At 41.7% G+C, this 22,746-nt stretch overlaps 1 protein-coding gene across 23 annotated transcripts in view; it reads right to left on the bottom strand.

Moving 5' to 3' along the window:
- RUFY3 (RUN and FYVE domain containing 3) overlaps nt 1–21,598 on the bottom strand; it is a 92,632-nt gene extending 71,034 nt beyond the window's left edge. For 8 of the 23 annotated variants that reach the window (XM_070790904.1, XM_070790905.1, XM_070790907.1 and 5 more), the window contains exon 1: nt 20,157–20,706. In XM_070790904.1, the coding sequence (XP_070647005.1) occupies nt 20,157–20,508 (352 nt within the window). In that variant the 5' untranslated portion in view covers nt 20,509–20,706. Of the gene's footprint in view, nt 1–121; nt 5,426–20,156; nt 20,709–21,502 lie in introns of those variants that run through there. The other 15 variants (XM_070790909.1, XM_070790917.1, XM_019962883.2 and 12 more) reach the window with 7 other exon arrangements.
- Between the last annotated feature and the right edge of the window lie 1,148 nt (nt 21,599–22,746).

The raw sequence follows: 22,746 nt of genomic DNA, 5'->3' as shown, positions 1-22,746 counted from the left end.
AAGGTTTTCAGGGCCATTAGCTAGTTTAGAGTATGGGTTCTTCCTGCCTCTCCCTGACCCTCCCAGCCTGATTAACAATGAGGATGCTGGTGAGATACTGGAGGACGGGTTCTGACCATACCTTCATGGGTAGGCTCTGGGTCAGGTGTAAGTGAGATGTCATCCAGCTCTCGCAGGCAGAGCCATTCTCCATCCATAGACACTCGGAATTTGCAAAGGTAGATGGTCTCCATGGCAGCCTGTGTGATCTTGTCAGTGGTGGGGGTTGGCATGTCGGTTGGAGGCGTCAGAGCAGACATGATGACTCAGCTGGGACCACAACACACACACACACACACACACACCCCAAACAAAAATAAATAACCCCCAAATCCGAAGCTCTGAAACAAAGCTCTCAAGAAAAGAGGCAGGTGAGGGTTTAAAAAAAAAAAAAAAAAGACGGAAAAATACCTATGCTTTAAGCACCAAGTGTTCAAGATAAATAATTCTATGCTATGTTTTCTCAGAGGCAGTTCCTACCACATAGCAAAATAAGATGATGCTTATCTTCTTCCAGCTTCTCTCCTATTATCTTCCCTTCCCTACCCCCTTCTTTTTCAGCTGAGGCAGAGGCTTGAAATCCTGCACAGCCGATGCTACCTTAGTTGGCTTTAAAAAAACTGGCCTCTGTATGAGTAAGTGAAAAATCCTCCTTCTTTTTACAGAAAAAAAAAAATACAAAAGAAAAAAATGAACAAAAAATAAACCAATATTTTCTGTTTAGCTTAAAAAAAAAATCCTGAATTGCAGAAATCACTTCCAGGATCTGCTCAGAGGAGCCGGGATGCTGAGTTCTAATAGGATTGGTTGTGCGCAGTAAGCAGGGTGTTGACCAAAATGGCTGACTAATGAACTGAACTGAAAATTCAAGCTCATGTGACCAGCTGCTCTGAACGTAGGGCGAGCAATTCCCAGGATGCTTTATAGATGCTGCTGATGCAGGGAGAGCAATTAGGCTGCCTGCTCTCATCGTGCACAACCCACTTCCAGACTCTGCTAGTCAAACTGTGATCAGACATAACACAATGCACGTATTCTCATCAATTCCCCTTGCTGTAGGATAAAAGGGCTGGGAAACAGGAGGACAATTAATACTGGGTAACGCTGCACAGCAAAAATGGTAAAAGAGGTAGTTGGATTAATTTAACAAGCACATAATTCACTTCTTTTATCCTTATATACTTAGCTATCAAAATTCTTTGCTCTGCTAAAGGTGGTGTTTTAAGAAAAACTAAAGCAAATTTTTGATTTAAATACACTTTCAGGCATTCATAATTTCCTTCTCCAAAATACAAAGACTTAATTTTTCAGATTGGACAAAAGTGCAGGAAAAAATAAAACAACCTAGAAGTTAAATCCTTCCTGATTTATGGCAGTCCCTCCTTCACTTCTGACACTGCTGTATTCACCAAGTTTCTACATTAGCTTGTTTCTAATAAGAGGATAAAACTACGCTACATCTTAAAATTTCTCCCACCCTGGAACATCCTAAGTGCACATTATCATATTCTCTATATTTTGCATATTTTATTTTTCTATCTTTTGGCCACACCACAAGGCATGTAGGGTCTTATTTCCCTGATCAGGGATTGATCCTGTGCCCCATGCACTGGGAGTGTGGAGTTCTAACCACTGGACCACTAGGGAAGTCCTATTATATTATCTTAAACCAATCAACCAGTTTACCCCTCTACATATCTATATTATCCAATGAGGCCTTTGTGCCTTGCAAGTGAAAACTCAGGTACTTGTTTTCTGAGCTACAAAAATAACAAAGAGATAAGGGATGACAGAGATTTTCTTTGAAAATGCTTTGGATGGTTGCAAACAATTTTTTTTTTCTTTTGCTGAAGGGTCTGGTTTTAAAGAGGAACATAAAACTTCAAGAAATATGTCCCAAGATGATTTATTCTATTTTAGGATTTCTTATGATTATTCTGTTCTAGGATTTCTTATGAGAGGGATATCTAACAACTGAAAGAAAAATTTCTTCTTGAGTATTATTAAAATGTCATAAATGTTACATATATATAAATAACTGAATCACTCTGTTGTATATCTGAAAGTAATACAACATTGCAATTCAACTATATTTCAACAACAACAAAAATTCTTTAAAAAGTAAATGAAAAGGAAAGCTGTATTGGAATAAAGTGTTTACAACAAATACAAAAAAATTTGTAAATGCCTCCACCCAAATTTGAGATTGCGCTCAAAGGAAAAAATACTAAGGACCAGATTCTGTAGGTAAACAGGCATTTTCACATTGTTAGAGGGAAGGCAAACTGGCAAAATGTAAGAATGCATATATGAATATACTTATTTATAATCAGGAAGAAAATCAGTAAGTTATAAGGAAAACAAAATATTCCAGGTAGGTTTATTCTTTTCTGTTTAAATCTCTTCCAACATTACCTCTATATTTGGACCAGACCTATTCCTTCATTCATTCAGTAAATATTCACTAAGAGTACTCCACATGCCAGGCACTCGGCATGGAGCAGTAAGATCAGAACACTTTTTTTTTTAAGATCACTTTTTCAAGGAAGCAAACTGCAGCCATGAAATTAAAAGACCCTTGCTCCTAGGAAAGGAAAGCTATGACAAATCTGTGAGAGTTAAAGTTGCATCCAACTCTGTATAGTCCATGGAATCCTCAGGCCAGAATACTGGAGTGGGTAGCTTTTCCCTTCTCCAGGGGATCCTCCCAGCATAGGGATCGAACCCAGGTCTCCAGCATTGCAGGCGGATACTTTACCAGCTGAGCCACAAGTGACAAACCTAGATAGCTTTTTAAAAAGCAGAGACATCACTTTGCTGACAAAAGTCCAGCTAGTCAAAGCTATGGTTTTTTCCAGGAGTCATGTATATCACATCTGTAGATGTGAGAGTTGAACCATAAAGAAGGCTGAGTACCAACAAATTGCGGTGCTGGAAGACTCTTAAGAGTCCCTTGGATTGTAAGGATATCAAACCAGTCAATTCAAAAAAATCAACCCTGAATATTCATTGCAAGGACTGATGTTGAAGCTGAAGCTCCAATACTTGGGCTACCTGATGAGAAGAGCCAACTCGTTGGGAAAGACCCTGATGCTGGGCAAGATTGAAGGCAAATGGAAAAGCGGGCGGCTGAGGATGAGATGGTTAGATACTATTACTGACTCAATGGACATGAATTTCAGCAGACTCCAGGAGATAGTGGAAGACAGTGGAGCCTGGCATGCTGCAGTCCATGGGGTCTCAAAGAATTGGACACAATTTAGCGACTAAACTTAATTTCCAAATACAGAATATAAGCCTTCATTTAACACATTCACATCTGATTATAGCACAATTTCTTTCTAGCCAGACAAATTTTCATCTTTTTATATTAAAGCTTAAAGGGAGATAGTTTATAGTTTGAACTTTAAGCCATGCAACACTTTAAAACATAGTTAAGGAGTCATTAAAATCTTCAACCCAATCCCATTGCCAAGAGAGGCAATGCCAAAGAATGCTCAAAGTACCACACAATTGCACTCATCTCACATGCTAGTAAAGTGATGCCCAAAATTCTCCAAGCCAGGCTTCAGCAATACATGAACCGTGAAGTTTCAGATGTTCAAACTGGTTTTAGAAAAGGCAGAGGAACCAGAGATCAAATTACCAACATCTGCTGGATCATCGAAAAAGCGAGAGAGTTCCAGAAAAACATCTATTTCTGCTTTATTGACTATGACAAAGCCTTTGACTATGTGGATCATAAGAAACTGTGGAAAATTCTGAAAGAGATGGGAATACCAGGCCACATGACCTGCCTCTTGAGAAATGTGTATGCAGGTCAGGAAGCAAGGGTTAGAACTGGACATGGAACAACAGACTGGTTCCAAATAGGAAAAGGAGTACGTCAAGGCTGTATATTGTCACCCTGTTTATTTAACTTATATGCAGAGTACATCATGAGAAATGCTGGACTGGATGAAGCACAAGCTGGAATTAAGATTGCTGGGAGAAATATCAGTAACCTCAGATATGCAGATGACACCACCTTTATGGCAGAAAGTGAAGAAGAACTAAAGAGCCTCTTGATGAAAGTGAAAGTGAAGACTTAAAAAGTTGGCTTAAAGCTCAACATTCAGAAAACAGATCATGGCATCTGGTCCCATCACTTCATGGCAAATAGATGGGGAAACAGTGGAAACAGTGGCTGACTTTATTTTGGGGGGCTCCAAAATCACTGTAGATGGTGACTGCAGCCACGAAATTAAAAGACGCTTACTCCTTGGAAGGAAAGTTATGACCAACCTAGACAGCATATTCAAAAGCAGAGACATTACTTTGTCAACAAAGGTCCGTCTAGTCAAGGCTATGGTTTTTCCAGTGGTCATGTATGGATGTGAGAGTTGGACTATAAAGAAAGATGAGCGCCAAAGAATTGGTGCTTTTGAACTGTGGTGTTGGAGAAGACTCTTTTGAGTCCGTTGGACTGCAAGGAGATCCAACCAGTCCATCCCAAAGGAGATCAATCCTGGGTGTTCATTGGAAGGATTGATGTTGAAGCTGAAACTCCAATAATTTGGCCACCTAATGTGAAGAGCTGACTCATTTGAAAAGACCCTGATGCTGGGAAAGATTGAGGGCAGGAGGAGAAGGGGACTACAGAGATTGAGATGGATAGATGGCATCAAAATGGACATTAGTTTGGGTAAACTCTGGGAGTTGGTGATGGACAGGGAGGCCTGGCGTGCTGCAGTTCATGGGGTCGCAAAGAGTTGGACACGACTGAGTGACTGAACTGAACTGAAAATCTTCAAAGTTACACTGAATAGTTCCTGGAACCACAATATCCAACAGCCCTGGCTATCTGTACATATGACATCAAGATTCTAGGTCACTGATACATTCTTAAAACATAGAACAGTGATTATATAAATTAATCTGAATGCTCTGGGATTGCCTGTGTTGGGCTTCCCAGGTGGTATCAGCAGGTAAAAAAAAAACCCATCTGCCAATGCAGGAGACCTAAGAGACATGGGTTCAATCCATGGGTGGGGAAGATCCCCTGGAGGAGGAAATGGTAACCCACTCCAGTATTCTTGCCTGGAGAGTCCCATGGACAGAGGAGCCTACAGTCCACAGGGTTGCACAAAGTCAGACATGACTGAGTGACTAAGCACAGTACACCAATATATGAATCCAGCAGGTCACAAACAGTGATGGACAATCTTCCCATCAATCAAACAATAAAGCATTTATTTAACACTGAACAGGAGATTTGGACTCATTACAACATAGCAGCACAAAATGAACATCTATGTCAACAAGCAGAGTACCTTGGTTAACATTCCTTCCAAGGTCCTTCTCTTCAGGTGGAGGGCACAGGGAGCGAAGTCCAAAGCAACTAAAACTTTTGCCCAGGAGAGAAAAATGTGTACACACTGGTTACCGTTGAGTTTCCCATATGTATCAGTTTGAGGAGGTGTTAACATTTATTTCAGAAATAAGAACTGTGGATGGGCAGGAAAACCTGTACTTCTACCAAGTTACACCTGTTTGCAGGTAAACACTCTTGAGTCTTCAACATGACAGTTGCTCAGTGTTCATAAGCAATACATTTACTATGAAAACCAGCACAATTTATAGAGAACTATGCTCAGTCGCTCAGTTGTGTCAAACCCTTTGCGACCCCATGGACTGTAGCCTGCCAGGCCAGGCTCCCCTGTCCATGGGATTCTCCAGGTAAGAATACTGGAGTGGGTTTCCATTTCCTTCTCCAATAAATAAAAGTAATTTAAATTATTGCTTAGTCATGTTTTCACATTTGGGTCTTTATTATGTAAACATATTAGCTTAGAACATAAAGGCAATATTAAGTCATTGGCAAAACATACAAACTTTGAACTTTTTTCTCATAAACATACTACTTATAAGCTGTATTGGACTATTTTCTCACGTGAATGCACTTGTGAATAACAGCATATACTTGTAAAATAGTTGTGAGGGCCTGGGGTACAGTCTGTGGCCGTAAAACAGAATTAACAAGACTATGTAAAGTTTAAATTCAAGATAATGATCTGAATAATACCTATGTTCTAGCTGCTTACACAGCTTGAATTTTCCACATTATGATTGAAAGCAAATGAGATTCACTTTTCAAAGTTAGTAGTTACATTCCTTTAAAGTATATTTACTCAGCTCCTAAGACAAAGACTGATTTGTCATGCTCAGTGTCCCTGTTATACAATGTGGAAAAATTATCACTACTTAAGGAACTATCATTTATTGGATTTCTTTTTTCTGTTAGGTGCTTCATACATAAATATTATAGCAAGTCCTCACAAGACTCCTGCAAAGTAGATATTGATATTCCCTCTTTACATTCAAGGAAGCCAAGCAGAGCCACCTAACTGGTCCAAGATCACACAATTAACAAGTGGCAGATCTGCGATTTCCAGCTGCTTCTAGAATGCCCCTAAAGTCCATGTTTTCTTCTATACTTTGCAACTTCAGCACTTCACCCCAAGGATCACAGGGAAAATAAAAGGAAATAAAAGCAAAAACAAAGTAACATAGGCAAGGTACTCTTGAAATTTCCTAAACATCAATTTCAACAAAGTTACGATATGAAGAAGAAAAAAATGTTATCAGCTTTCGTAATTTACACCTTAATGCTTCATAAACTATATATTCTATTTTGTCACCCTTATATAGCTAGTTCAGGTTCTTAACAAGTGGGCCTTTTTTCTATTCCTCTTTTTTTTTGGCCTTGGAGTGTGGCTTGTGAGATCTTATTTCAAGGATCAGGAATTGAACCCAGGTCCCAGCAGTGAATGTACCAAGCTCTAACCACTGGAGCACCACGGAATTCCCAAGTGGGCATTTTTTGAGAGGCTTCGAATCCAGTATGGATCTTTCTGCTTGTGCTGGCAAAGGGTCAACCGAATTCTTCCTGACTATCGTGAAGGATGTCGCTTGCTTACTGTACCACCTCTCTGAGAGCTGAAAAAACCACCTTGCCAAGTTTCTGCCACATTCACTTACTCAGGTGAACATGTTAAGAATACCTAATACATTCAGAAGTGTGAGAAGACAAATGAAGGGGGGAACTATTCTCTAAAACGACTCATTTCAGAACATCTTTAAACAAGAAACTTCAATGCGTAATTTTAAGTCTTAAAAAAAAAACACATTAATATCCATGAAACCATTGCTCAGCTGGAGAAATAGACCAGTGTCTGACATTTACACATGCCTTCTTTCTTCTGATAACTTCCCCAATTGCTCAGTTGTTAAAAGAATCCGTCTGCAATGCAGGAGACCCTGGTTCCCGCGGGAGAAAGAACAGGCTACCTACTCCAGTATTCTTGGGCTTCCCTTGTGGCTCAGCTGGTAAAGCATCTGCCTGCAATGACCTGGGTTTGACCCCTGTGCTGGGAAGATCCCCTGGAGAAGGGAAAGGCTATCCATTTCAGTATTCTGGCCTGGACACAAACTGAGCGACTTTCACTTCTCTTTTGAATTTCTGCCTCCCCTTTTGAGGCAACTACTTCTGAATTTTGTGTAAACCATTACCTTATTTTAAAACTATTCTTAAAAATAATGGATGCCTAAACAATATCTTGGGGTTCCCAGGTAGCTCAAATGGTAAAGAAACTTCCTGCAATGTGGGAGACCTGGGTTTGATTCCTGGGTCAGGAAGATCCCCTGCAGAAGGGAATGGCTATCCACTCCAGTATTCTGGCCTGGAGAATTCCATGGACAGAGGAGCCTGGCAGGCTATATAGTCCATGGGGTCACAAAGAGTTGGACATGACTGAGTAATTAACACTTTCTTTCAAGTAGTATTTCAGCTTCAGCTTTTTAACTTCAGCAAAAAGGGCTTCATACTATATATAATCTAAGCCTTTCACTCAATATTGCATTTTCTAAGATTTCTTTGGTGGCTCAGACCATAAGGAATCTGCCTGGAGTGTCAGAGACTGGGGTTTTATCCCTGGGTCAGAAAGATCCCCTGGAGAGGGAATGGCAACCCACTCCAGTATTCTTGCCTGGAGAATTCCATGGACAGAGGAGCCTCACAGGTTACAGTCCATGGGGTTGCAAAGAGTTGGACACGACTGAACGACTAACACACTTTCACTCAAAACTGCATTTTCTAAGATGTATCCATACTGTAGTGTGTCAGATCAGATCAGATCAGTCGCTCAGTCGTGTCCAACTCTTTGCGACCCCATGAATCGCAACACGCCAGGCCTCCCTGTCCATCACCAACTCCCGGAGTTCACTCAGACTCACGTCCATCGAGTCAGTGATGCCATCCAGCCATCTCATCCTCTGTCATCCCCTTCTCCTCCTGCCCCAAATCCCTCCCAGCATCAGAGTCTTTTCCAGTGAGTCAACTCTTCACATGAGGTGGCCAAAGTACTGGAGTTTCAGCTTTAGCATCATTCCTTCCAAAGAAATCCCAGGGCTGATCTCCTTCAGAATGGACTGGTTGGATCTCCTTGCAGTCCAAGGGACTCTCAAGAGTCTTCTCCAACACCACAGTTCAAAAGCATCAATTCTTCGCTGCTCAGCCTTCTTCACAGTCCAACTCTCACATCCATACATGACCACAGGAAAAACCATAGCCTTGACTAGACGAACCTTTGCTGGCAAAGTAATGTTTCTGCTTTTGAATATGCTATCTAGGTTGGTCATAACGTAAGCGTCTTTTAATTTCACGGCTGCAGTCACCATCTGCAGTGATTCTGGAGCCCAGAAAAATAAAGTCTGACACTGTTTCCACTGTTTCCCCATCTATTTCCCATGAAGTGATGGGACCAGATGCCATGATCTTCGTTTTCTGAATGTTAAAGCCAACTTTTTCACTCTCCACTTTCACTTTCATCAAGAGGCTTTTTAGTTCCTCTTCACTTTCTGCCATAAGGGTGGTGTCATCTGCATATCTGAGGTTATTGACATTTCTCCCAGCAATCCCAATTCCAGCCTGTGCTTCCTCCAGTCCAGTGTTTCTCATGATGTACTCTGCATATAAGTTAAATAAGCAGGGTGACAATATACAGCCTTGACGAACTCCTTTTCCTATTTGGAACCAGTCCGTTGTTCCATGTCCAGTTCTAACTGTTGCTTCCTGACCTGCATACAGATTTCTCAAGAGGCAGGTCAGGTGGTCTGGTAGTCCCATCTCTTTCAGAATTTTCCACAGTTTCTTATGATCCACACAGTCAAAGGCTTTGTCATAGTCAATAAAGCAGAAATAGATGTTTTTCTGGAACTCTCTTGCTTTTTCTATGATCCAGCGGATGTTGGCAATTTGATCTCTGGTTCCTCTGCCTTTTCTAAAACCAGCTTGAACATCAGGAAGTTCACGGTTCACATATTGCTGAAGCCTGGCTTGGAGAATTTTGAGCATTTCTTTGCTAGCATGTGAGATGAGTGCAATTGTGTGGTAGTTTGAACATTCTTTGGCATTGCGTTTCTTTGGGATTGGAATGAAAACTGACCTTTTCCAGTCCAGTGGGCACTGCTGAGTTTTCCAAATTTGCTGGTATATTGAGTGCAGCACTTTCACAGCATCATCTTTCAGGATTTAGAATAGCTCAACTGGAATTCCATCACCTCCACTAGCTTTGTTCGTAGTGATGCTTTCTAAGGCCCACTTGACTTCACATTCCAGGATGTCTGGCTCTAGGTGAGTGATCACACCATTGTAATTATCTGGGCCATGAAGATCTTTTTTGTACAGTTCTTCTGTGTATTCTTGCCATCTCTTCTTAATATCTTCATACTGTAGTGTGTAGCTGTACTTTACCTTTCGGGCTGCTGATTACAAGGTAATAGTCCATTCTATATATAAACAGTTTTTTATCCATTTTCACACTGGTGAGCATTTGGCTTATTTCTAGTAAGTTTTCATTTTTAAATGATATTATTTAGATGCTTTTCAGAAATAGATTTCTGGTAGGTATGCCAATTCTTCTCCAACAGCTTTGAAGGTAAGAGACCACTTCACTTATTCCTTTTATAGTTAGCTGACTACTCCTATTACGGAGTTCCTATTCTACACACAATAGTGCTTCTTAAAATCAGTCAACTTGTGCAACTCAATCAGTTTGTAAAGCTCACAAGTTCTGTTTCCCAAGGCTTCCTGGGTCATGGTTTTACAATTTAAGAAGAAAAGTCTTACCTTCCCTCAAATTTCACTAGTTGCTGTTAGCACAAAAGTGTTTTTCTCAATGAATTATCATCATGATGACACGTGGGAAAGACCAGATGTTTCTGCTAAATTATAAGATTATCCAATTGAATGATCATGACTTTGTCACATGCTCCCATCCTCCCTCCACTTCCTTCCCTCTCACAGACAAAGCTCCGTTATATCTACTGCTGATGTTGAGATTGCTGCAAGTTTAGGTTTATACATTTGGCAAGCTCAGTACTACTTGGTTAGATATTAGCCAAGAATGATATTATATACAATGAGTAACCTGAGAAGCTGAGTCATGACGGCCAGACTCTGACTGCCAAACACCACCAGGAGTAATATTATAATGCACATTTTTCTTGTTAAAATTAACCAACACAAGACAAAAATAACTCCTGCCTTAATAACTAAAGTGGGCTTCATGGCTAAGTGGCAGGAGGTAATAATTTACAGATGTAAAGCTACCAACTGCTTGGTAGCCCATCTTGAGAAATTTATCCTATCTCAATTCATTCAAATATTAAAAAGGAAATAAATAACTAGCTTCAAGACCACAGGCTCTGTAAGAACTTGGCCTGTTTTGCAAACCACTACACACTTGCTTAAAACAGTACCTTCCCAATACCAGACTCTCAGTAGATACTTGTTGGTATAGATATGAAACTTTAAAGTACTCTATATTTTTGCAATGGTGTATTTCCACCCTCCTGTTTCACTTCAGTCATGAAAACCCCAAGTTCTAGAAAATCAAGCTATATTTATGCCCCAAAAGACACTTCATTCTAACACAGGCTTTATTCATTTATACATAACAAATTCAATCATTTAACAAGTATTGTTGTTGTTCAGTCGTTCAGTTGTGCCGACTCTGTGACCACGGGGACTGTAGCATGCCAGGCTTCCCTGTCCTTCACTATCTCCTGGAGTTTGCTCAAACTCATGTCCATTGAGTCGATGACGCCATACAATGTATAAGGTATTATGTGCTAGTCACTATGGATATGAAGAAAGAACAAAGGCAAAGACAAGAAACAGAAAATTATGGGCGTTTAAGGACTTCCGAAGTCCCTGTGACACATGTGGCTAATTCAGTGTTACTTACATATATAACTGTTTTTTCTATCACACTGTTATCTTGTGAATTTCACATTCATTTTTTTTTTTTAAGCAAATAGGGCTTTGCTGGGCAGAACAAGAAACTTGAGGGCCACTGCTGCCTAAGGAGGAGCCTCCAGTTTGGAATGTGATTCCAGTTATGGGAGACAGTGAAGGAGGCTGAGAGCACATGGACTCAAGTCAGAATGCCCACAGTGAATCCTAGTCCACCACTTAGAAGCTGAGTAACCTTGGCAAAGTATTTGTTTCGGCGCCCGTTTCTTCACTGACAAAATGGGGATACTCCTATTAACTACTTCAGAGTTAGATGAAATAACGTAAGTAAAATGCTCAGCATGGCACTTTGCACAAAGCAGACAGTCAGTACATGGCAGCCATTATCATCATTTCACAAGTGATTCTGCCTTTGAGAGTTCTGGGAAAAAAAAGAGGAAGGGGATATATGTATATACATAGCTGATTCACGCTGTTGTACAGCTGAAACTAACACAACACTGTAAAGCAATTATACTCTAATATAAACAAAAACCTATCATCACATGAAATAAGAGTCAGTAAGGATCAATGTTCAAGGGACTAAGGTAGAGGAAAGTAAAAAGGTGATCTGAGCAAAGGGTATGGTGGGGTAACTCTTGAGCCTTGAGGAAGGAAGAGGAGAGGGGTCAGAGTTTTACCAAGCCTTCACATCTGGTGACTGTATCTCCTAAGTTCATAAAAAAAAGGCAGAGGAAGCAGATAAATGTCTGTGGAGAGTCCCTAAAAAGACTGTATGGTTAGAGACAGGAACCTCATTTTAAAAGGCAACACGCTGAACCAATTAATTTATTCTGCTTCCTATGTGCCACTTGTCAGTCTGCCAATCTCTCCTTTCCTTATGGATTGTGAGGTTTCAAAACTTCCCACCTCTGCCCCACCGTTCACGCCACTCACCCGACACATGCAGAGTTTCATGTCCACTCCGTATACAGCAAGTCTAGAACCACACACTTAAGATGTTCTTTGCAAAGAGTATGATCTTGGCCCAGCAGCGCCTGATTCCTGATCTGTTATGTTTTAGGAAGACTATGAATTAACTTTGCACAGTTATTCAAATAGCTACAGTAGAGGGCATGACCATATTGATACGTATCCTCTCAAGTACCACTGCTTTTGTAAATCTAAAAGCATTTCTTTTCACATAATTTCAAATCAATTCTTTAATGCTTTGGTATACTATTAAATTATTCCCAGAATAAATTTAAAAGCTCATATTTGAGCTACTTTGCACTGTAGAAGAGATTATAATGTTAATAACATTTGTATAGAAATGTGACAGCTGTGATATTCTGCAAAGTTCATTAAAATGGGATTCTACTTTTATTTATGATGGCTACCAGTTGCCTGTGCAATGACAGAGAAGCAGCATGTCTTTTATGCAACTTGTTTAATTATTTCAGGAATTTTCAAAAATATTAGCTGACAAGGAGTTATCATTTCATCCAGTTAATAAGGCTAAACTCTTATCATCATCCACCTAGACTTTTTACTACCTATGACCTACACTAGAAACATATGTTCTCTTAGCTTCTGAAGGTGGGAGGGAGGTTGAAGCAGGAGGGGCCATGTGTATACCTATGGCTGATTCATGTTGATGTATGGCAGAAACCAACACAATATCGTAAAGCAATTATCCTCCAATTAAAAATAAATAAATTTTAAAAAGTCACAAAGGGAAAAAGATGTGAGACAAAATACATTCTGGTGAACATGTTCGGCCAATACTATTCTTTCAGTCTGAAAAGCTGCTTTCTTTGTTGTCTTTCCTCTGCTGTCTCTCCTACCCAGCAACTTTTTTTACTGCCCTCTCTCCAAACTGGTTTCTTTAAGGCCTTGGTGAGGGAGCATACTGTGATTAACTCATGAGCTTTGGATACTCAGACTATTCAGGAATGTGAATTCATTCTCTATCCTTCAGTTTTTTAAAAAAAGCAACATATACAAATATTGAATTATCAAGTTGTGTACCTGAAACTAACATAATATGTCAATAATAGGTACCAAGGGAGGATGGGTGGGGAGAGGGTTAGATTGGGGGTTTGGGATTGACATGTATACACTGCCATATTTATAGCAGATAATCAACAAGGACCTACTGTGCAGCACAGGGAACTCTGCTCAATATTCTGTAATCATCTAAATGGGAAAAGAATTTGAAAAACAACAGATACATGTATACGTATAACTGAATCACTCTGCTGTATACCAGAAACTAACACAACATTGTTAATCAACTATGCTGCTAAGTCGCTTCAGTCGTGTCCGACTCTGTGCGACCCCATAGACGGCAGCCCACCAGGCTTCCCCGTTCCTGGGATTCTCCAGGCAAGAACACTGGAGTGGGCTTCCATTTAAAATTAAAAATGTCAATTACACCTCAGTAAAAGCAGAAAACAAAACAAAACACACATACTTCTAGGGACAGGGTCAGAAATCTCTGTTAACAAGACCTCCAGGTGAATCTGATGTGTGCTGATGTTTGAGATAAGACTCCCTAAAACCAAAAAATCAGTATCTCCAGAATATAATCTTCTAAATCCAAGGTTACTATCAGAATTTATTTTACGTAATAGTTTCGATCAGGCACTTAAGAGATTGAGTCAAATACTCCGATGACAAACATCTGTTGCACCCATCTATTTCCCTGTATGAATTCTATATGCACTACTCCTCCTCCCCATTTTTTATTTTCAGCTTTCATTTTTAAGTGAGTGGTTTTGTGTATTGGCTCTTCTATCTGATGGAAATTCTAAGAAATACCTCATAAATATAACCCCCTAAACTGGTAACTACTGATACATGTGAAGTTTTTGCCTGCCTGCCTAGCACATAAAAATATTCTATTCACAGAAATGGTAGTCACTAAGTACCACAACTATCTTGCTAGTTACGTTCTTTATTCATAATTGTCTGGGTTATAGAACTACAGTAAAATTTTTGTCGTCTAATGAACAGCCTTTTAGGATCCTATAGTATCTAAAATGAAGCTAAGATCAGAACTAAGAAATAAGAAAACTCTGAATGAATGAACCCACGATTATCACTAGCAAAGCAGCCAAAACAAAGTCAAAGGCTCAGAGATTACATCTAATATTCTGAAACTGTTGCTTTGTCTATTAAGAGCCTAACAGGAGTTTTTGATAATGCCAGGCCAGAAGAGTAGGTAAAAGAAAAGAAAGCAGGCAGAAAAGAAGGGGAGAAGATGGCTGGGGAGACAACTGTGACAGTCCAGGCAGCAGTGGTGATGAAAGTTACATCAGCAAGGCAAGAGGCAGACAGCTAATTTAGTCATGAGGCAGGAACTGGGGCACAACCCACTGCCTGAAATGCTCAGGATCCCAGGGCATTTCAACTGTGTGTAGAAAGGACGCATCTATTTAGTAATTTATTTACTAATAAATAAATTAGTATTTATTTATTAGTAATAGATACTACGATTTAGTAATTTAGGGTAATTTATTACTAAATAGTAATAATTTTAGTAATAGATTACATAATAGATTTAATAATAGATTACGATTTAGTAATAGATACTCTTAAAGACTAAACTGGAAAAGGGCATGGCAACCCACTCCAGTATTCTTACCTGGAAAATCCCATGGATAGAAGAGGCTGGCAGGCTACAGTCCATGGAGTCGCAAAGAATCAGACAGGACTCAGCAACTGAGCAAGGTCAAGAATTAAACTACAGGTCTCTGGTAGTCACCAAGCTACAAACAATTATACACTGAAGATGCTGCATTTCTGAGGTTTTCCCCCTTTTCTTACGAGTCCTTATAGCTGCCATTTGACAAAATGGCATTTAATGAATCAGAAAGTGGCTCCTTGCATTCTGAACACAGTTGGAAAAGAGCTGATGGTTATAGATTTGTGAATCACAAGGCTGTAAAGAAAGGCACTGCTTTTACATTGATTATAACAAAAGGCTGTCTTTTTAAAAGTCACAAATCAAGCAGAAACCTACTAATGAGGTGAATGTGCAAAACTTTTCCATTCTGATGGCTGGACCCTTCCCTTCATACCTCTGCATTTGGGGCAGAGGCCTCTATATTTGCAAAACCAGAAAAAGTACTTCTGTCTTTTCAAAGTTTAAAAAGCAAACAGCAGATGAACTGATTAATGTGTATTCAACTCCTAACCAGGTATAATGTTTTCTATAGTACTGTTAAACAATGAAAAAAGGAGAGAGACATAATAATAGAAATACCCATGTTGAATAAACTAAAGTCAGTGAATACATACATATACAAATAATGTATATATGCACACACACACACACATATATATAATATATATATATCTTTATACAGTAAATGTGTGTACGAAACTGGGAACATAAAATTGACTTTCTCCCCTTAAATACACATTCATGGTTTTATACGTAAATGAGAAAGTTCCTTCCCTAAATCATGGACTCTTAAAGTGCATCTGTGAGAAACAGCTGAATGCTTCTAGAAGCCTCGTCCTCTGCACTTTGCAGGGCTCAACCAAGGCATTCACTGTTACGTATACTCAACTTTGAAGTGGGTAGTCATAGTAACGCTGCCAGTCCTCCCCAAGGCTTTTTCTCCCTTCTTTCTATTCCTTTCCTAGCCCTCCTCCCATCTCAAAACAGCATACACAAATACAGAAAGCTGCTTCTATGAAAGTGTGACTTTTTTTGTACACTGCTGTACTCGAGAGAGTAAATGGCAGAGATGTGGGCTATTTGCATGACACTGCCTTAAACACAAATGTCTGTGGTGGATCTGGGAGCTGAAAGAGGAAAAGAGCTGTCAGTAGAAGCTGATAACCATGCAGATGGCAGGAGTGCCTTTTCCTTCCGACTAAGGAAGGAGAAGCCATCTCTTGTCCATTCTGTCCACCCATAAGACATCTCAAAAGTTAAGATGGAAAAGGAAGGCATTAAAAGTGTTATTGGTGTGCCCTTGGCACAGAAAGCCAAACTCTGATCATAGGTGTTTGAAACAAGGTATGGGTTTATTTGCAGGATGCCAAGCAAGCAAAATGGGCAGCTCATGCTGACAAGACCTGAACTCCTGGATGGCTTTGAGCAAGAGGAGATGGTCACAGGATGCGTGATCAGCTCAAGAACCTTCTTCTGATTGGCTGATAACATGCTTATGTTTCAGGAATCTCAACTTTCTGGTTCCAACCAGTCTGGGGTCTACAATGCTTGAGATCTACGTGTGGTGGACATCTTCCACCTGGGTGGGGGTCTTAGTTTCTACAGAACAATTCAAAGGTGTATGTCAGATTGTTATCTATATCCCTTCAGGAGAAACTAGGAATCCTGTGACTCTACAGTCCTCTTCATTAACCTGTCCTTGGCTTGAGGCTACTCTTTGGCACTCAGGAAAAGCCTGAGTCTAAAGTCTTTTTCTTTTTTTTACAAGTAAGAAATGGGGGACACAGAACGACTTTTGTTCCTGGAAAGGCCCCACAGGGTCCTGTTGGTTTCAATCCCCCCCTTTCTTTGATACTCTTTAATCCTGAGGGGAACAGTTGTGGGACAAGAAAGAGAATGAAGTCTTCAATAGAGGGTTTAACCAAAAACTCGGCATAAGAATTGTGTTTTAGGGGGACTTGGTTTCAAAAGTATTGGGCTGTGGCATGCAAGAAGCTCCTTCTCAGAGAGCTGATGAAAAATTGGAATGAACAGTCATACGCCAAGGGGGAGAACGCCCCATGCAATATGAACACACACAGTTGTGTGAATGCATGCAAAAGTTCTGCAAGAAAACTCACCAAACTCAAAGGTGGTATTCTCTGATAATAAACTATGGTGTTGATGGAAGAAGCCGGGGGACAGGAGGGCTTGAGGGCCCACAAAGAGGAAAGTTCACTTCGTGCTCAATGTACTTTTTTATTTTTTTTGTGCTCAGTGTACTTTTGCACTATAAAACATTTAAAGAGTAAGAACAGATGCATGCATTACTTGTAATTTTTATTAAAAAAAAAAGGCATGGTAGAATTTTGAGACTTAAAAGCTAGAAGCATAAAAATTTAGCAGATTACTAGCACACAGAGTCAGATTGGCACATCAGAAAAGTTTCATATTGCATTTAAGCTCATTGAGTTCTTTTATAGACCGTATATCCTGCAAGATTTTACATTGAAACCTTATATATCATGATTCCTACACAGTTTAGGCTACTTCCTCTGCACACATTTTTGCTATTCTTCATCGGTGTCATTTACAACAAAGCTCCTAAACTCAAACGTAAAGGTTAATTTTTTAAATTTCTGAGTACCGTCAAGATTTCTAAAATGGAGATAATAATACCTTAATAGACACCCTGTCAAAATTACTGTATATGTATACACTTCTGGCAAATACATTAGCAAGAGTTAAAAATTTGGTGTTGAAGAGGCAAATATTCATTACTTGTTGAGGTTGAGTCTAAGTACTGCCCTGGTAACTGAAGTGAGAAGTCTTCTAAAAACAGTTGGTCTGAGGTTGCTCAAATAAGGAATCAGAAGACCCCAGGTACATTACACAAAGCAATACTGCACTGACTCTACAGAGTAGCAACAAGGAAGTATTTTTATTAATATCTAGGGTATTCCTTTTTCCAAGTTTGTGTATTCTAAAGTATATATTAAAATAACAGATAAAAATAAAAACAGTACAAAATAAGAACACTTGAAGACAATTTTATAGTTGAATAATGTAAGTTATCAGTGATCTTTTACAATATAAACTGTCCCTCAGTGACTGGTCTATAAAAAGTGTTAAGTGGGACACATATTTCCCCAATAATTTTTCTGGGTATTTACACACGTATAAACTATTTCAGAAATTAAAGGACAGGAGAACTTTATGTGTGGACAAATCATGCCACATATCTACTATCGTAAGGTAGAGACCAAGGAATCACAGTTACAAAATTTAAGCTTTAAATTCTCACTGCTGATCTTGATCAAGCTAAGGCCCCAATTTTCTGAAAATACTTAAAAAAAAAAAAAAAAAAAAGTCAGCCCTTATAAGAGGAAGGAATCAAATAAATCAATGAAATTCAGGTAATGCCCATAACAGATACTGGCCAATAATTGAAAATTTTTTTCTACATTACACCTTCTACCACAACTGTTACACAGAGTTATAAAGAACTGAGGGGAGGATCTTCTTCATTCTACAATGACTGGTTAATAAGCGGTATACAAAAATACAGTTTTAGGAAGAAGAAGGCAGTGCTTAAAGAACAAATCAGAAAGCAGATTCCTTAGAAAATGAAAACTAGTGTTGAGAATATTCTTACCTTCACCTCCTCTACTTATAAAAAGACTCATTTCTGACAATATTAGACACTCCCTTTTGGAGATTAGTGGATTACTGCAACACCCAAAGGAAGATTTTACTAAAACTCTTAGTCAATGGTTAGTGTTGGCCCCCATTCTAGGTAAGTAAAACAGAGAAGCTAACAAAGGACTCCCTCCAGGAGAACCCAATGGACCCTAATTTGGAGAAGAACCATCCAATCACGTCTGCTCTTCGCTCAAAGAGCGTTGGGCTCGGTAGGCAGAATCTGGTCAACTTCATTCCTTCTCTCACACTGTTACTTAGGACAAATCACTTAAACACACTGATTTTCAGCTTCCTCACCTGAAAAAGCGGCATACTGAATTATAGCGATGTGAGGGTTAACTACGATCATCGCAGCACAGGCACACAGAAAATATTCAACTAATGTTAATCTTTTTCTAGGGGACGGATCAGAGGGAGAAAGGGCAATGTCAGGGTTTCTTGGCAGTGCAGAACAGTTAAAGGGTTTGCTTTGGCGCTAAAAAAGAAATTTCTAGCTATGAGACAGACCTGAGACAGAGATAGACTGATTCTCTCTTCGCCTTAGGCAAGTCTCCCTTTTCAGAACTCATACAAGACAAGTTTTCGGCAATTATTTCAGGTCTTGTATCCTCAGTCACATTTTCACACTCTTAAGATCCTGTCGTCTTAAACCAGACTTCACACTGCCGCAAGTCTTGTGTACACACTGCCTACTCTAGGACCGCTCTCACTAGCAAGGAGCGCCAGACATTTTTGGACCGATCCAGCACAAAGTGGGTCCTCTGCATTCAGAGGGCTCCGGTGACAGTGTTCTTAAAAAGGTGGAGGCCTCTTCCTGTCAAACGAGATCATCCCAAGAGGTGCCCTCCCCAAGCCACACTTTCCCTTCTCATCACCCCGGCGCACAGTTCCTGATTTCTCTTCCCACTGTGGGAGGACGGATCTGTGATATTTACGGGTGTAGACTGAACGCTCGTAAAAAATTCAGTGGTCCAACCGAGGCCACGCGGGCGGCGGCAGCAGCGCAGCAGCCACACCTACTCGGCGGCCGCGGCGCTGGGAGCCCGTACCCGGCTGACCTGCCCGGCGGCCCAGGCTCCGGGCGCCGCCCCCTCCTCGACTCTTCCCGGGACGACTCCCACCCGAAACCCGGGGCTGCGATCCGCGAGCACGTGGGAGGCTGGCAAGGACGAACGCCCGGCCCGGGAGGGGAGTGGTGGGGAGGCCGGGCGGGAGCCTGAGGCCTGGGGAGACTCGGAGGTAAACAGTCCGGCGCCCGGACCGCGGCCGTCCCCCTCACCCCCGCCACCCCTGCACCCCCGGACGCGAGCTTCCGGAGAGCAGCCCCCAGCGCCCCTGCCTCCCCGCTGGCCCGGCGCCCCGCTCCGCTCCGGGGACCCTGCGGGAGGCGGAGCTCCGCGCAGCCTGACTGACCCTTCTGGCCGAGGCCCCCCTTCCCTGCCGGCATCTCCCTTCCCCGCCGCCACTCACGGTGTTTGCCGCCGCCGCCGCCGCCCCCGCTCGGGTAGTTCAGCAGCAGGAAGGGCAGCGGGGAGCCCGGCGACGGCGGCGTCCTCCAGGAGCGCTGCTGCTGCGGCGGCGGGCGCGCTACGAAGCCGGCGCCTCCATCTCCCGGGTAGAGCAGGAAGAAGGGGGCGGCCACCGGAGAGCCGGGCTCCGATTGCCCCGCGGGGGAGGCCAGCGGCGGCCCCGCCTCGTCCTCCCGGTCCGCGCCCCCGGCTGGAGCGCGGCGCGGCTCCTCCGGCCGCTGCTTCCCACCCCTCGCCGGCTCCTCGCTACAACTTTCCGCGCCGGCGGTGGGCGGCGGCGAGGTCTCAGCCATGCTGGCTCCTTCGTTCGCCGCCGCCTCCGACTCGCGCCCAGACCTGGGCGGGGGAGCAGAGGGTCACGGCGGGCAGCCGCCGCCCCGTCCCGTCCGCGCCGCTGCCCTCTTTCTCCTGGGTTACGGCCCAGCGTCCGGGCCCTGCCACTTCGTCTACGGCCCGCCACGCCGGGGTCCGAGCCAGCTGGAGGGCCGGCCCCGCCCGACGGCGCGGTCTCCCTACCGGCCGCCTCCTCCCGCCCGCCCCTCCCGCTCCGGCCCCGGGCCTGCGGCGCGGCTCCCCTAGGGGGCGACCTCCTCCTCTTCCCAGTGCCCACCTTCCGCCCGGCTCCCGCGGCGCTGAGCTCCCTCCCGACCCGGGGGTGGAGACGGCGCCGGGAGCCCGGTCCTTACCCGCCCCCGGCACGGCCCTCCTAAGCGGTCAGGTGTGTGTACCCCCGGTGCTTGAACGATGGGAGACCCGGCGAAATAGCTGGCGGCGCTTGTGTGTGTAACCGCCCAACTTTATCAGTAGCAAGGAGGCACAAAGATCTGGGTTGAAAAAGAGGCGAAAGCTAATTTTAAATAGGAACCTACCCGCTCCCCCCACCCTCTTATTGCCTTACACACACTATAACTTGAACCGTTCATTCAAGGTTTTGATTTATGAGCTTTTTATGTGAGAAACCAGAGGTGGGTGTCCACCTTCCCCCACCTCTATTGTTCGCTGTCATGTGCCCTGTATAAAAATCTTGTATTTGCTTTAACTCCCTGGTTTTCCGGTGTTTCGGGTGCGCATGAATGCGTTTTAAACCAAACAGCTTAGAATTTATATGACAAGCATCTATTACAGGTCGACAGTTTTCACTTTCATATCGCCCGTGTCTCGCTAGTAATTGGCCACTGTTGCTTTATCTTGAATATTTGAATCAACGATTACTGATCCAGTAATTCCCATAAATAAACATTTCCTTTTTGAATAAGACAATTTCCAGTTACTATTGTTATTCCTTACGCTAGATTCCTTGAACGTGCCCGAGTATTTCCCAGCTGTTTAGCTTTGTGTTCCGGCTGCAAAATGCTGGCATAGAATCCATGTTGACTCGTAATTAAAAATCACTGTTGTGTAACGTTTTGTCCACCTGATTTTCCTTCTTTCTCTGGTCTGCCTTTCCCTCTGTCGTTATCCCTCTCTGAAAGGGAAAGTAAACCTTTTTATTATTGTTATTCTCTGAAAATCATCTTGAAATTACAAGAAATTATCGTGAGACTTCTAATACTATCACCAAATCTTTTGAACAAAACATTTTAAAAGGAGGTATTTATAAGAAGCTAACTTCAAGAAGTTAGTAGTTTTTCAGTTTCTGGCATTTTCCTGACCTGTTGATTCCAGTGCTACTGCCTACTTAAATTATTTGTCCTGTGAACCTGGATTCCTGTTCTGGTATAGGGTGAAATAATTGTTATTATTAACTATGTATTATTGTTTTATTAAAACAGCCTACAACCTGCAGTAATAAAAACAAAATGGGGGAAAGCGTCTTCATCCTATTTTGTAGCATTTTGGAATTTTGCTGGGCCTTTCCTTTTCAGTCTGAGGGTGGAGTCTTGGTAAAAAATAAAATTGCCTTTTAGGAATTATAAACTATAATGCCTTGAAGAGAAAAACTATAACATTCCAGATATATGATTTTATTACCCGTGTTTAATTGCCTTTTTTTTTTTAGTTGAAATATAGTTGATTTACAATGTTGTGCTCATTTCTTCTGTATAACAAAGTGGTCCCTAACTGGCTCTCTTACCATGTTTTTGCATGCAGAAATTTATAAGTATCATATTCTTGTCAGGTTCCTTCACAAAGATATTTTGCAGTTTTTCAGTAAAGAATTTAACAAGAATATATACCGATCCCATTGTAGGTAGAAGAAAAGAGATCAGACTTTTGAGAAAGGCCAGTTGTAGCCAAAGGAGTCACCAAGTTAACAAACTATAAAATGTTATCTAGTCTGAATTACCAGCTTTCTCCTTTCCAGTTAGCCACGTTACCTACGGTGTTAGAAACGTTGACATGCTATGGAACCTTGCGGTATATTGAGTCTTTTGTGCCTCTTTACTTTTAAAACAGTTCTATTTATGCTTTATGTCATCAATTACAATGAATTAGCTAAAAGAGTTCACCAGGTACATTCTATATACAATGATTATAGAAAATCAGCTGACATATGAGTCCTTTAAAATTCACAGGCAAGGCTGTTTATA

The sequence above is a fragment of the Bos indicus genome, chromosome 6 (assembly GCF_029378745.1).
Source record: "Bos indicus isolate NIAB-ARS_2022 breed Sahiwal x Tharparkar chromosome 6, NIAB-ARS_B.indTharparkar_mat_pri_1.0, whole genome shotgun sequence".
NCBI classification, from domain to species: Eukaryota; Metazoa; Chordata; class Mammalia; order Artiodactyla; family Bovidae; genus Bos; species Bos indicus.
The sequence above is the reverse complement of the archived record's forward strand: the minus strand, read 5'-3'. Positions and strand labels throughout refer to the sequence as shown.